Source organism: Drosophila persimilis, unplaced genomic scaffold (genome assembly GCF_003286085.1).
Source record: "Drosophila persimilis strain 14011-0111.01,24,50 unplaced genomic scaffold, DperRS2 tig00000124-arrow-pilon, whole genome shotgun sequence".
Taxonomy (NCBI): domain Eukaryota; kingdom Metazoa; phylum Arthropoda; class Insecta; order Diptera; family Drosophilidae; genus Drosophila; species Drosophila persimilis.
In genome coordinates, this window is record NW_020825294.1 from 12914830 (window position 1) to 12931107 (window position 16278).

General features: G+C 45.8%; 1 protein-coding gene across 1 annotated transcript; it reads right to left on the reverse strand.

The window, feature by feature from the left end:
• Nucleotides 1-2213: 2213 nt before the first annotated feature.
• On the reverse strand, nt 2214-15808 carry LOC6597921 (scavenger receptor class B member 1). The gene is made up of 10 exons (XM_002023057.2): nt 15199-15808; nt 8651-8742; nt 8219-8379; nt 8009-8153; nt 6018-6446; nt 5826-5943; nt 5114-5280; nt 3889-4014; nt 3206-3796; nt 2214-2764 (listed from the first exon to the last, which is right to left on the reverse strand). Exons 1-10 carry the CDS (start codon nt 15494-15496, stop codon nt 2609-2611), a joined length of 2283 nt encoding a protein of 760 aa, XP_002023093.1. The 5' UTR covers nt 15497-15808; the 3' UTR covers nt 2214-2608.
• Nucleotides 15809-16278: the final 470 nt, after the last annotated feature.

A 16278-nucleotide genomic window follows, 5' to 3' on the forward strand; every position in this document is an offset into this window, starting at 1 on the left:
TTCTTGTAGCTAAAACTATATTATATGACATTTAAATAAAATGTATTTTCTTTGTTTTGTTTTGTTTTGTTTTGTGGTGGGCATCATCCGACCTTCAGAAATATACCAAAACATATCGTCTAATTTTCAAAATATACCGTAAATATACTGACGAATTCAAGTTATATTTTACATATTCCTCGTTTTTGATCTTCCGTGAAATATTACTAGATATATAGAACTTTCAACCATGTCCACATAATTTAATCCGATTAATAAATCAATTTTCTAATTGACTGGCTTATTTTAACCACTTACTTTTTTTGAATTTTGCGTATAAAGAGGTTTTAGCGAAAATGGACAAAAAAAAAACGAAAGAGGATAGTCGTTCATATTGCTCAGTTTAGAGATTCCGTCGAAAATCATTAGCTAGATAAAACAATTTGCCATGCCCACATATTTTTATACGATTAATAAATCAATTTTCTATTTGACTGGCTTACTTTAAATAATTGCTTTTATTGCATTTTTTTTTTTTTTTTTTGAGTAAAGAGAGGTTTCTCGTCAGAACAGCCTCGGTTTTGTAAGCCGACTTTTGCAAGCCGTTTATGATATCTTTTGCGAGCCGAAAGTTACATACATATGTATGTATATTAAAATAGACGCACTGTTAATTCTATTCGTTTATTATTTTTTATAGTACAATTAAACATAAAAATACAAATTTAATTTCCTAATTATATTATTATTATATTTAAATGAACGCATTAATTTAAAAATATTACTACGGATTGCTGGATTAAGCCGCAAGCTGCAATGCACTTATTGGCCTCTGTGCCACGGCAAGAGCACTGGTGCTGCATGATCTTTAATATGATATTAGAAGTACTTTCGATAGGTAAGGTAATATACCTTTTCGTGTTTTTGCTTTTAGCACCACTTATTAGAACTTTGAACCTTAAGTATCGTCCTGCAAAGCACTGTGGATATGGGCCTAGCAGACAATCTAATGGCTATTGTCTGCGATGGTTGCCCAGCCAATGGGCTAGCCGTTTCAAATGCCAATTGGGATTTTCCAGCTTTGTGGGATTTCCCCCATCTAGATACGATCTAGATTTTTTACGGCAACAAAAAAGCCCCGCCTTGAAAGTGTATATAGTGGATTAGGGACACCGCTTAAAAAAAACGCACCAAAAACTCGACCTCTTGGGTGGTTTGGAATGAGTATATTTCCATAACTAAATAAATCTTAAATATAAAATAAATATATCCTTAAATACGTGTTTCTTGTTTCATTTCATTAGCTGGAAACAGGCTTTCCGGTCCCGCAAGATCTGGGCCACTCAACCTTTAACTGAGCTCCTTTTCTCGCGGCTGGGTATGCAAGTAAGCGAGCTGTCTGTTCCGACGTACACGGATCCCGATGCCTCTCGCGCTCTTCGACTGTTTGAACGTACTATACTCCGCTAAAAACTTGACTGCTGTTTCATCAAGGGGATAGCCAGATGCTAGCAACTTCGCAATAAGAACAGGAGTTGCCTCAGGGAATATATTGGTGGACTTTCGCTTTTCCATAACCATGTAGAAGACGTTTTAGTGTTGCCATCGGGCTTGACTGCTTCCGTGCTTATTTGTTTGGGTTTCGTTTCCTTGTCCGCGTACTTTGCAAAGGCGTAGGTTACCGGAAAAAAGAACTTTCCCATTCTGACAATGGTCGAGAATTAGCCAAAATTGGCCGATGCAAAGCTGTGGGAAGGTGGAGTAGGCTATTGTTAGTTTAAGAATTTAGGCAGATATCATGGTTTTCCACTCACCTTGTTGATGGGAAACTGGGACACGACCTCATCGTGGACATTCTCACAGTTGTCACAGGTGCTACCATCGCAGATCAGAGCCTTGTCGCTGCCCTCGGCTTACCGTTTCAAAATCCAACTGATGTTGCGCCTCTTTTCTACCCAGCAACATATACTGAGAAGAGTTGGGGAACAAAACAGTGTTGCGAGAGTAGAATTTCCATAGGCCACAACGATACTTTGTTATCGCTAGAGGCGCCAATAAATCGTATTCAAACTTAAAAAAGCAGTTCCTTCCACTTTAAATAAAATGTCGCTTTTATTATTAGTATTACATCACTAAAACTAAGACAATTACAATTCTAGAGCAAAACGTACAGTCCTGCTTATTAAATTCTGCTTCAATGCAACATCACAGCTATTTTGAGCAACTAACTGATGTTTATCGTGTAATTTGCTTTAATTCATAGTTAAACTCAAATTATGGTTGTCGCCTCATGGAGGCGACTACGGCTAAGACTAAAATTTCGTATATGTACATAAACAATGCCATACCATACCCCTGTTAATTTTAACAATGGTATCGAAAACTGGCTATTTACATAGGATGTATGGGTTCTGTTCTTCCTGGATAATTTGGACAACGACTATCGTTTTTTTTTGTTTTCTAAAGCTATCACAGTATTAAAACAGCAACTTGGCTTTTATATTATTTACACTAAATAAAATGCTATATAAAACCAAAACAGCGATGTTGATGCCCAATATGCCCGAAATACGACGCTACGATGAACCTAAAACTACCGACAACATAATCTACCAGCCAACTAAAAATCCTAAACGTGTTTCGGGCTTGTTCCCCCAAACTGATGGGGCTGTGCGTAGGGCACCCAGCCTTTCCCATCGCTGCTGTCAAAATTCACATGGGAGCTGGAGCTCTGAATAGAGGAGGGCGAGCTGGCGAATCCGCTGCTGACGAAGCTGACGGCCAACTAAAAGAAGAAAAGAAAGCACTCCGGTTAATTAACATATCAATGTTATCCAACAGCTATGAGATATTCCCGCGCTGGCCCCTCAGAACGTGCCGTGTGCGAAATTGGTCCGCAGATTACGGACTGTCGATGGACCGAAAACGGGTTTGGTCTGCAAACCATCAATTCATTTACGAGTACTGCTGCCGACTGGTTGTCTTAACGTATTTCATTAAACGTGCCAAGAAATTCGTCTATAAACAACAGATTCGAATAATCAACGCCCGCCGCAGACATGTTAGACGGCTTGGCGTCGATTTCCTTACAAGGCGGTGGCTCTCCAGATGAAATGATATAACCGACCAGTGCTGGCATAAGTGCGGCCGCGTTTGCCTATTTAAGACCACTTCTTACACGATTCCCGTACCCGTACCCCCTTAATCAGCAGAAAGCTTCACTCACTTGATGCTTGGCCTCGGCCCCGTCCGCAGTCCTCGCGGCCAGCTCTGAATCCAGAGGATTTTCGTCGAAGCACTCTATGCAGATGTCGTCTTCTTCATTGCAGTGCTCGATTTCTATGCAAGAACTGGATGTCGTGGAGTTGCGGCTCAAGGTGAGAGTATCGCACTCGTTGCCCTCGTCGCTGCTTTCTCCTGCGTCTGACAGGGCCGGCTCCATGTCCAGAGCGTATGCCGACTTGCGACGACGCTCCTGGAAGGCCAAGTCCTCGTCAGTGGATCGTCCGATCACATGCTGCTTGTTGGCACCCGCCGAATTGTCTATCAACTTGAGTTCACAAGGACTGTACACCTGATTGGTGGCACCTCCCGTTAGATTTTGAAGAAGATTCGCTCGGGCGTATTTTCCCTCAGAGATATTGGCTGCCTGGCGGGCATAGCTGGACATGTGGAGGGTGGCCCTCGTAATGGCGTAGCCCAAGAGACCCACGCCCATAATTAGAGCAATCCAAAAGCCCAGAGGATTGACGAGCGGCAAGATATTCAGGTAAAAATTGAATCTCGAGTCCAGTGAGTCCGGCAGACTGGGCATCATCTGAAAAGGACGGAATAGATCAGTCCCGCGCTCCAGATGATACTATAGTATGTATCATACTATAGATATGTGTACTCCGGGTTAGTACTTACAATTTCGAACCAAAGCATCGGTGCGGTCAGGTGGCTGAACCTGGCGACTGTCGGGAAATTGCTCAGATCCTTGAAGTGCATGTTGATCTGAACTTTCACGGACAAAGACAGTGGTAGACCGGATTCCTGAAATTGACAATAACGAAAAGCTAAAATTGTGAGTAAATATATGGTGGGTTCCAAGTACGACACCGTTTCGGCTGCACTTGGCCTAATTTTGGCTAATTGCGCTTAAATGTAGGCCTGGGCATACGGCTACATTCATGTACGATGTGGTAGTTGTCCTTAGTGATTTATCGAATTTTTCGCGAATTTTGCCGTCTGCCGTTGTTGTGTTGTTGCTACTCGTATTCCGTTTTGTTGCTTATGGTTTATTCATTGTATTTTTCATTTCGAAAAACCGGTAAAACTTGAGGCGAAATTGCTATTGACTGACTGATCAATTGATCAAATCTTGCTCTGATTCGATAATATTCCGAGGCGCTAAGAGCTGGACAGCGACTCCAGCTCCGACTCCAACTACTAGTCATCTGGCTGGTGGGTGTGAGACCCAAGGCAAAGGCTCAGTTGGCCATGATATTGAAATTAATCAGGCAATTAACTGTTCCATTGAACATAGGACAGTTGAGCGGAAGCAGTGAGCACTTGTGCACATTCGATGTGTCTGGGATTGCATTGGAATCCATGGTTGGAAGAACATATTACCTATGTTTCGTGGCCTTTAAGCTAGTAGCTACTGCTCTACACCTCCCGCCTGTCTCATATTGACTTCCTGTAGATTCCGCTGAAAAGCGGCTAAATCGTGCCAATCAACCAGTTTTAACGATTACTTAATTAGCCGGAAATGTAAATGCGAGTACATCGTACAGCCTCAAATTGAGTTGAGTTCTCCAATCTGGTCGGAAGAAGAGGAAATCGAAAGATAACGGGCAACAGAATAACGGGGCACCTCAACTATCGCTACTTTGAGTTAATTATGACATTTAATTCGAACGAACTCCTACTGAAACCTTCCTTTTGGCATTTTTCATTTAGTCAAGCAGCTTCCAGTCACTGTGACACTGATGATTCGTTTGACACATCGAAAGTATCCGCGTTATTGCGAAATAAGCCGTAACAAGAACAACGGGCGGCAAGGCGGCAAGGCGGCAATGCGGCATTCACTCCAGTTTTTGCTCGTACGAGAATTTTGGCCAGGCCAAGGTCGGGATCGTGTATCACCTACCGGTTGTATGACAAACGCCGACGAGTGCTGGGCCGGATCAGGATTCATGCCGGTCACATTCTGCTGCAGCCCCACATCGCCGTTCATGAAGTGGGGGAAGCTGAGGGAGATGGGGAAGCCGTAGTAGCAGTCAGTGACGTCAATCAGTCCCACCGGCTGGCAGTCACCTGTGGAGAATAGAGAGATGCAGGACAAGGATTGTTACAGGAGTGAGTCAACAATTCTCGACAACAGTCGCCAGTCCCCCGTCCCCAGTCGCCCCAAGCAACAGAGCAACAGTGCCCAAACTTTTCCATGACAATCCGCGACGTTTCCTAGACGTTTCTCAAGAGTACTCCCAAGAGTTGTTGCTAATAGCGTGTCTCTGTCTGAGGCACACAGCTTAAAATTGCAAAATACAGAAGCAAAATAATAATAACAAAAAAAATAATAATACATATTGTAGGCGGCACGCGTGGTCCGCACGTGCGTCACTGCCTCAATTTTACGGAATTTTTTTATTTTGTACTTTAGTAAACAGAAACTTTCCATACAAACTGGAAAATATGCTACGAGTTCGAGTACTCGGAGCTCAATTAACTGCAGTAATGCCAGTGGAAAACTGGAACTGGTGCTCGAGACTCGGCAATTACGAGTATTAATTGGAAAGAGATTTCTTAAATAATACTCGTACAATCTGACATACAAAGTGACATAACGCCATGAGTCTTACCTTTGCGGCAGAAGCATTTGTTGGCCTCATTGGTGGCCCCGTTGTCAAAGGCGTTGTCCTCGAAGACATAGTTATAGCCCTTCAGGCTTCCAAACGTTCTCTGCTCGCCCACACGATACTGCAAAATTCACAATTCAATTCTCAAACAATTAGTTTACGCTTCCGACCCTGGGAATAGCACTGAAAACTTACCAAATTGATGGGCCTGCACATGCTCTTTCTGAAGAACTTGACCGTCTCGTTGGGCTCGATGAAGCTCTTAAACTTAGTGCCGTCTGAGGCGTACTCGATGTTGCTACAGTGATCGCCCTCCCACTGGGGCAGAGTGGTTTCCCCGCGATATGTGGCGTACAGGCCGGACAGTGCCGGGTTCGGCACGCCCGTGTAAAACGTCTCGAAATCCGTGGAGAAGTCGTACATGCGATCGATGAGCCCGACCTTCTCGAAGGATATCCAGTTGGGGAGGAAGGTGTTGCCGAGCCTGGCCAATGCCGACGGATAGCCGAACATGAATTCCTTGGCAGTGGTACGAACGATGGGCTCCGCCTGAGTGCTCACGAAGAGGGTCTTCAGGGCCATTCGAACGAAGAACGGGTGACTGGCAGTCAGGTGGGAGATGGCCTGAAAAAGGATATACACACGTATGTAAATGGATATGTTACGCTTCGAAGCCAGACACTTGCGTACAGCATCTATGATTCGCGTGCTAAGATTCCTCAGATAAAGTGCAGTTGTGATTCAGGCATGTGGTATAAGGTATAAGGTATAAGGTATAAAGTATCAGGTTCATGTGTGTAACTGCCATCCCGGTTCTAATAGTATCTAATATCGGTCTCAGCGGCTCGTTACTGCAGGCTATTACAGTCAATAAATATTACATTTAATTAATACAAATTACGTATTTCCTGTGCTGCGGGATGGATTGATGGATTGATTGACTGATCGACAAACTAGGCCCTATGCATTATTCAACGTTTCGGGCTCTGGATCTGGATCTGGACCTGGACCTGGACCCGGATCCCTTCCCCCTCTCTCCCCCTTCCTCTCCCTCTCCCTCTTCACTCTTTACTTCTTGCAGTTGATTGTCTCCTTAATCATCACCTAGAAGCAGGGAATCAGGCATAAATTAAGCGACTTTAGCTCTATGCTAATTTAGAATACTTGTAATTGAAACATCGCAAAGACGACAATTAATTATAGTTTTTATAGGTGCATATACATATTAAATTTGTTTACGATTTGCAATTGACCCGAGCGTCAAACGTCAGAGAAAATTGCTGCCAATCATTTGACAAAGCGAACACGCCCCCCTCCCAGCTATCGATTAAGGCAATGATTCCAGGCTGCAGTCTGCAGTCTCCAGTCTCCAGTATCCAGTATCCAGCCTCCTCTATGTTCATCGGTGGAGTAAATTTAGATGTCCCGCAGACACTGCCCTGCCAGGCCCTTTGTTCGCTAATTAATTGCCCGCCATTTAGCCGGTTTCCAGTACTTTTTTGCGCTGCTGTAGAGGCTGTTAATGTGAATCGTTTATTGACCTAAATGCGCGCAGGGAGCCCCACTGCTGCTGCCACTGCCCCACTCCGCCGTTTGCTTCGAGAGGAGTACTCGTTGTTGATTTTTTCATGCTGCTCCACACAGCGGAAATGAGTATTTTTCATCGTGTGCGCGGCACGCGATCGCACAGCCTGTGCTGTTTGTTTTTCTGTTCTGTGTGTGTACTATGTACTGTGTACTGTGTACTGGCTACTGGCTACTGTCTTCTGTCTACTGGGTACTGTCTGTTTGTGTCTCCCAATTTGCATATGGAGATATCGATAGGGCCCACCTACTCTATTACGGGATATTACAAGTGAATGAACAAGCCATAATTGGGACGGAAAATTACATCACTCTAGAGAGAGAGAGGGAGAGAGGGAGAGAGGGAGAGCCTTTCAGAAGGCTTGCACAAGTGGTTCGTGACGTAAAGCAGCTTCCTCCAGTATAGCTTCTGAGCTTGATTATACACATCTCATTGGAGCGAGTCTGCCGCAATGACAGAACCTGTTGAATATGCTAATGCCAATGACAGGCAATCTTCACTGGACTCCCCGTACCTACTGCCTTTTACCTGAAGAAGGTTCTCCTTAACATGATAGTAGCATCCAATCAGATATGAGATATCAACATATACTCGTACTCACCAGCATTGCAATATTGAGCATTATCACCTCATCATCCTCGCGACGACCTTCGGACATATGCTCCTGCCAGACCAGGGGATGACTGGGGGTTGTGGACATGGTGTTGTTCTCATTGAACGTGATGTTCTCGTGAGTCATTATCTCCCTAATCAAACCGCCGAGTGAGTACAAAATTACGTCAAAGCTCCAACAAATTCGCGGATAACTTACTTGTACACGTAGGGACCGACCTGCTCCACCTTGAGCTGTTCGCGGCCGGCCAGGAACGCCTCGGCGTTGGTTATGTTGAAGAGGTAGATTTTTATATACAAATCGACTGGTGGCTGGGCCCACAGATTGAAGATCTCGCCCTTGTCAGCCATTATCAACTTCTGCAAAGAGAGCGTCGAAAGAGTTCAGAGAGCTGTCGCCCGAGTAGTTCAAGAACGCGCCAACTGCCAACTTGCAGGCGCCTAAACGAGCTGCATTTATGAAGGTACGTGCCAGCACCGAAGGCTGCTCTGCGCCTCTGCGTCTCTGCGGTTTGGGGGCCTGGGCTCTGTCGCGGGCCTCCAATAGGGGCATACTCACATAATTGGCAAACAATTTGACAAAGGCTAAGGCCGGCAGTTAAAAGCTTTAGTTTCTGTTTATTGGACTTACCCATTTGAATATCAAATCGTAGGGTTGAAATACTTTAACCAGCACCGCCGTTGTTATGGCCAAAAACCCAATCGCTAGAAGCAGAAATGCGCCTGCAAAATGAGAGATACAATATGAAAGATCGTTCAATACATATAAATTTCCTCATTAAGTTCATTAAAATCCAATTTCATTATGCATAAACAGCCAGGCACGTGTACCACACGCGAAAATCGAGGAAGGTAAAAATAGAATATTCATAGAATATTAGCGTCCAAGTTTCCAAAACTGATCGTCATTGTACACACATATGTATTCTGATCGGTCTACTCCGAAATGATACTCCGAGTGTCCGAGCATTTCTCGACAGAAAGATCGATTATTTGCACGGCCCGGTATGTACAGGGTATGGTATGTACATATACAAATATGTATTCAACTGAACTTGAATCGTTTCGCATTCGAGAAAGCTACGGATGAAGCTGCAGTGTAGCGCCTTTCTTTCCTGTTTGCATGTCGCTAAAGTCGACCTTGAGACGCGCAGTGGCATGCCGCATGGAGTCTGTTGACACTCGCGACACTCTTACGCCTCTCTGACATGAGTTATGCTAATTGCAGGGAACTGCATTATGCCGTACATGACAGACGCAGACAGCTGTAGACAGCAGCTGATCGGACGATTAGGCCGATCTGCCGATCTGCTGATCTGCTGATCTCCTGCTGACTGCGAGAGACCGTACGAGAGAGTGCGAGATATGTACTTACATATGTACGTCTTGTGCAATGTGTCACATACATATGTACATATGTGGCTCTAGCGTGTACGTAGTGTAAAATATTTGAATTTTATGGCCTATTAGTCACGATGCCCGTCAGTTCTGAATGCGTGCATATAAATGTCTTCATTGAAATAGCAGCAGAATAACAGCATTCACGACGTCAACAGCAAAATGCTTATGGTCATGTGAGAGTGCGCAAAATGGACAACCTGACCAACCCGCTAACCTGTCCACCCGTTTCTCCCGTACACCCGTACACCCGTACACCCGTACACCCGTTTCTCCCGATGCCCAGGCAGCTTCTGCATCTGCATCTGCAGCGATGTATCTCATCTATTGTGGCCATATGCATGTAAATCCAATACTTAAATGCGTGGCTAGGACACGTGATGCGAGAAGATCTGCCGATAAAATAAGCCTTCTTAAGGTGCCCACCATAAGACCAGAACTGGTTGCTGCTGATTATCATTCCGTCAGCCGTCAGAGAGAGGTGTGTTGTGCACTCCACTGGAATTTTACTGATCTCTGGCTAGGGCCTCGACTCGTTTGGGCCTTAATGAGATACCTACTCTATAAAAATGAAGAAAGATGTGTATACTTATTCGGAGTGCAGGGCCTCGATGGGCCTGTTGCCGAGCGGACACTATTAGTCCTCTTAGCTGCCTCAGCTGTGGGATTCCCAGAACTCCCGTATCCCGTACTGCGAACCACTTATAACTCGCGTAATTGATTAACGAAACACATACGATAACTCATGCACACAACAAATCGTCTGGCAATAGGCCGAGATCTGATACATCGATGAATCAGCACAGCAAACCACTTGTGACGCGATCGACCGCATAGAGCATATCGACTTCGTTGTGGCCTTGCTCGGGTCGTTCTGTTGTTTTGTCTCGTGTTCCTTGTGGTAATGGCTTTGACTCTGACTCTGACTTTGACTTTGACGTTGGCTTTGGCTTTGGCTTTGAACTTGTTCTCTTGTTCGTGTTCTTCACCTTCCCTTCCATATACTTCAACGATCTCTGGGTCCTGTCCTGCTGCGGGGATCGTCGTAGGCCCTTCTATGCGGCAACCAGTTTGGAACATATTTTCCTTTCACAGCTTAATTCCCTCCACTCCCCTATTCAAGTATTTAATGGCAAATATTTGTGCTGCTGCTTGCCTAGTATCAGTGTGGCCTTGGTTGGGCGGAGCGGAGCGACTCTCTGGAACTTCTGGAATAGAAGATCCTCGGACCCGCCCTCGGACCCGCCCCCGGATCCCCGGCTAACTTGTATTCCTGCTGGGATTCGTATGCTTGGTTCTGATTCTGGCTTACATATCACTTGGCGTCGGTTCCGCAACTGCTGGAAGTGGCGGAGCTTCTCCAGCGAGAAGCGACGGTGCGAGTACAGTGCGCCCAGAAAGTCTTTCATCGACTGCCGCCGCATATGGCGGCGTACCACAGTCATGATGGAGATGAGGATGGGGGCTTTCGTATCTGCAGTGTTAACCGGCCCAGAGTCAAAATCAAACTAAGAGTGAGTGCCTCGCTGGGGCCCGATGGGCCCTCGGGAACTATCATTTCCTTTGAAGTGGTGTTTAATGGCCCCGAGGGCGTTGCTTTGGCTATGGCATGCGGTTCGACGAGCTGCCGTCTCCCCCCAACCTTGCCCAATAGCAGCATCACCTGGTCCTACCATGATTTGAAGGGGGGAATCAGCCACAATCCGAGCTGTCACTCTCATGGAACCTATGATTCCGTTGCGTGAGGGTATTCGACGGTCGCATTGCTGCAACCACTCCACATCTCTCCCACTTAATTAATCGCTTTGTATGCAATGGAGACCGTTTCATATTTGTGGCTAGATGCAAACGTCAAAAATGATGAACAAAGAACTCGGCTATATTTAAACACAGTCGCACAGTCGTACAGATGTACGAGTACATACTCGTATTTATTGAAATTGTACCTGTACATGCAAATTATGTTGAGCTGTGTGGCTCTTTGTTTAATTGCTTTGTTTGTTTTGCCAAATACTCGTATCGGTTTCGGAGAGTTCTGATTGGACTGCCGGGCACGTACCGCCAGCTGTTGTGGCCTGCCACCCACCGAGCTGGCCCTGCTCGTGGGAATGCGGCGCTCCATTGGCACTCCACACACGCCGTGCACGCGAACCCGCTTCAGTTCGGGATCGGGTTCGGGTTCGGCTTCGGCTTCGAGCTCTAGGGGAGGGCCAGCATAGAGAAGGGTGGACTCGAATGAGTTTGTGCCAAGTTTGTGCCTGAAGTCTTTTGTTTGGCTCTCGTCAAGCTGCAAGAACGCTGACTGAATGGGGGCGGGATGGTGGCGGGGCTTCCTGTCTACTCCGCTCGGCGATTAACGGCCACAACAAAACTTTTTTGCGGGTCAGCATCATTGAAACCTGATTGGGGTCTTCAGACAATTTAGATTTATTGCGATGACGTCAGCCAATCAAAGGTCATTGAATCATCCAGCACGAAGGTTACTTGACAAAATGCTAAGTGAAAGTGGCAGCTGATGGAGACACTTCTTGAACTTGTTGCCTCCGACGGCTCTGACGTCTCCGTCTCCGCCTCCGCCTCCGACTACACTTCCAGGTTGCTTCACCTCGCACACTTAACCCATTTGAATCGGGGTCTACAGCACCTTCTCTGCCTGGCATCCCCGTGGGACACCTCTTCTTCTTCACGCCATGAATCACTTTTATTGCTCACTGACAGTTATCATCATGATCCAGCACACAGTCCCCAGCTAGAGATCTCTGTTTGCTCAACGGTGATTTGGCAATATTTGTGCTTGAGGTAGCGGGGAATTACCCCGGGCCCCATACGCTAAGAGTAGGGATGGTCTGGAGCGCTGGAGCATTGGAGCATTGGAGCATTGGAGCGTTGAAGAGCTTCTATTGAGCTTTTGAAACTGCTGACAGGTGTAGCCAAAGCTGCCGCCAATTGATTGCATCGTAAGCAGATGGATGCTGGATGCTGCAACATGTCGCCATCTCTGGCCAGGGCTGAGTCACAATTGCTGGCAAACTTTTTTAGTGGGGCTCATTCGATTTTTGTTGTCCGCTGCGTCCCCTGCACACCCGCCTTTGGCGTGGGGTATTTCGAAATTAAGCGCAAACTAGAACTCGCCCCCCAATAATTATAATTATGGATGCCATGCCCCAAACTCGTTTTGCCACTTAAACATACGCATACCACCGTGCCCACCCAGTGGAGCTAGCTCCCTTCTCTTTAATCACCGCCAGATCCGTCTGCCCATAACTTGATGCGTCTCAATCAATATGGTGTGTTTGCAGAATGAATGTCTGGGGATCTATTCAGTTTTTCGAATTTCATTTCGCGTGTGTTCTTGGTGTCTTCTTTGTGATTTCGGAATTATCTATGTGTCCGCTTTTTTGCATAAATAATTTTGCAAGTCGAACAAGAACAAAAATAACTTATAGCGAATAGCGTATAGCGTATAACGTATAAATAAAACCCATCCGATAATCCTGTTTGGCCATGAACAGGCACTTTTTTATTGAAATTATTTATTGTGAGGCAAAGCATTTGCCTTTGATAACCGCAACAAGCCACATCACATTTGTTCGCCGGCCAATTTATGCGAGCGAGGCGCGAAACTTGTCTGTTCGGTTCGGCTTGGGGCTGGGGCTGGGAGCGCCCCCAAATTAACAATAAGTGTGAGGCCGTCGAAATTCCGAATTAAATCGCGACCGAATATTCATTTGCATTGTGTCTTCTGTTCACTCCGAGTCCAGTTTCTGGCATTGCATTGCACTCTGCTCGTGGAATAGCGAAGCATCTGCAATTCCCCTACGACTATGTATGTATGTATCTCTGGACTCTGCGGCTAGAACGGTGTCTTGAGGGGTCGACCAATTGTGACTATTCTTCTGTGTGTTTGCTTTGCCGGGGGACTGATGGGGTCTGATTCATAGACTTTGGTGGCCCGTGTCAATGCTCTTGGCCAAACTGATCTCCATATCATATCATATCTCCATATCAACCTGTTCTTTGGCAGCCAGCGGCAACTATGTGGTTGTACGTACCTACAAACGTATCGATTGTGCATAAATTCATTTAGCTACACACTCTACATACGCACTTCAGCTCATCTCAACTGAAGCCATAGCCATACATTCATACGAGTACGTATAATATGCTAATTTGCAGATACATGTGTATCTACGTAGGCCCTATTGTAAGTTCAATTCAACGAGAGAACGTGTTGGATGTTTGACTTCCAGAAAGAAGAGGAGTTCTGGCAAAAGACAGACAATTAAAGATTTAATTGCAGACACGGTTCTCTTGGACTTGTAACGAATTGTGAAAATCAAACAATAATTGCTCTTACCCTACCTGAACCCTGACCCCGTGTCTATTAATTAAAGCTGTGTGATTTCCGTTCCGGAGTAGAGGGCTCTGTTCAGCGTTTAATTTTGATTCAAGTATCGGCTAAACGGTCTCAATTTTCAGTCGATTAGGCTCTCGTATCAATAAATAATTGGCAAACTGAACTACAGATCAAAATTATTCCCAGACCTCCATCACTCCACAATATATTTGCAGTACAACATCACTCTGGCCATAACACATTCAATTTCTCTAATTAAAATCGGACAAAAAGTATCAGGAAGTACTCGACGAATGCTTTAGCCAATATTCACATCACTTGAAGGCAAATGGGGTGCACATGCTCGTAGAGTAGATGCCTGTGTGCGCCTGTGTATCTCTTGGCATAGAATTATTAAGTGTTTGTACTTTTCTTCAGAATATACATATCGCGTTCTGCTAATAAAAGTGTGCGAAAATTCGTGCTGTTTGCGACTTTTGCGAAAATACGAGTAATCAAGATTTGTGTTCTAGGTAAAGTTTTTGCCGAATTTCGTTTGTGCCGCATGCATATGTATGTATGTAGGTATGTATGTACAAGCACACAGCTAGGTCGCCAGCTGCAATCAGAGGTCGGCGATGATACGTATGTACATATGTATGTATGTATGTACATATCTATGTACATAGCTGTCGCGTCGCCCCCTTGCCGGCGGCTACTGCCAGAGTTGTCAGACCGCTGGCTTTATATTTCGATCGGCTGTAATTCGAAACTTGAACTTGCCTCACGGCTCCAACAAACATACATATATGGAAGGTGGCATTTGTCTCGATTACGAGCATGTTATGGTCAAGTTCAGGGTCTAACTGCATCGGCAATTGGCAATTGGCAATTGGCAACTGGCAATTGATTCGCAAATGCTTTGGGACCGCTCTTTCCGATCTTGCTTGGCTGGTAGCTTCGCCAAGATAGTTCGAGAAGATTTCATACCAAACTATGTCATTGTCGAATCGGTTTCGGCTGTTGTTCATTTTCGAATTTTGCTAATCAATGCAACAACAAACATAAAGTGCTATGCTAAACAGCTTCGATGGCTTTTTGTGAGCGGCACGCATAGTATCGTATCGTTTCGTTTCGTTTCGTTTCTTGTTTATTTGTTCCGCATGTGGCAAAAGCACGCGATTAAAAACGCCTCGGACAACAACTTTTCATAATTAATGCAGCTCCAAATGATCTTCAGACGCACAGAAGCAGACGCCGAACCCGAACCCGAACCCGAACCCGAACCCGAGGCAGCACAAGAAGAAGTACGAGCACACACGAGCACTTGGCGGAAGAGGATGCCGTGTAGAAATTTCTAGTCATAGAACGCATCGCATAGAACAACTACAGCTCGAGGGCTTTAAGAGTGGCCCCTTACGAGTACTCGAATTATTGCAACTTACGTGTGGGAACTCGATTGCGTTTGCCTTGGTTTGGCTCATTGAAGAAGCTGCCCAGGATGTCCATCGGCTTCATGGATCGATTCGCCTTTAGGCTCTTCCGGCGCTGGGCCCTCTGCAGAGCGGCTAGAGCGGACGCGGCGGCGGCAGGATCCGCCTCAGGCAACGCGCACATGCTGGATCCTGTTGCCATCGGCATCGATTGATCTTGCTGCTGGCCACTGGCGTTGGCGTTGGCCTCTTCATCGCTCACACAAACTGCACTATAACGTCGCGCAAACATTTTGCCAAAGTCCTTCATAATAACAGTTTGTGTTTGGGTACTTCGGGGAACATAAATATATTGATTTGCGAGTCTTTAAGTTTATTTTACTGTTTCTTTTGCTTTTGCTTTTGCTTTTACTTTTACTTTTACTTGTACTTTTACTCTCGTTCGTTTTCTGTTAGCACATTTATTACACTTTGCTTGAAATATTTCAAATGATCTTTTCAGCCGCGGCACTTAAAAACTAGTGATGGCCTTTGCTGCTGCAGCTCCTGGATCATGGAATTCCCTTTGTATCTTATCTTATTTGTATCTTGTAGCTGGACTTGGGCCTAAGCGCGTTGGCGTCCATTCGCTAGCAATGCTCGCTTATGAATGAAAACACGGACGTGATGCGATCGACCAGGTAACGTACGGCTTTAGTTTAGTAAGATCATCTAGAGAGGGAGAGCTGCCAAAGGCCAGCGAGAGAGTGAGAGTGCCAATGCGAGTGTGAGTGCGAGTGCGAGTGCGAGAGGGGAGCGCGAGCGAACCCGTCTAGGGTCTTTGTCGTGTCTCTCCTCGCGGCCTACGTTACGTTGACACCTCCGCCGAGGCTACGTAGCGATCAGATAGCAGTTCGCTCAGCTGTTGCTTTGTTTTGAGCCGGTCTTCTGATCGATCTAAGCCAGAAGCAAATGCCGCAGCAAAAGCAGAAGCCAGAGCTAGAAGAAGCTTCAGTCCAAACCTGTTTGGATCTTGGCTGGGATGCTATAGCCGGCCTGATCCGATCTGGGCCTCGACCTGCGCCTGGGACTGGCTTTGGGGGCTTTGGGGAA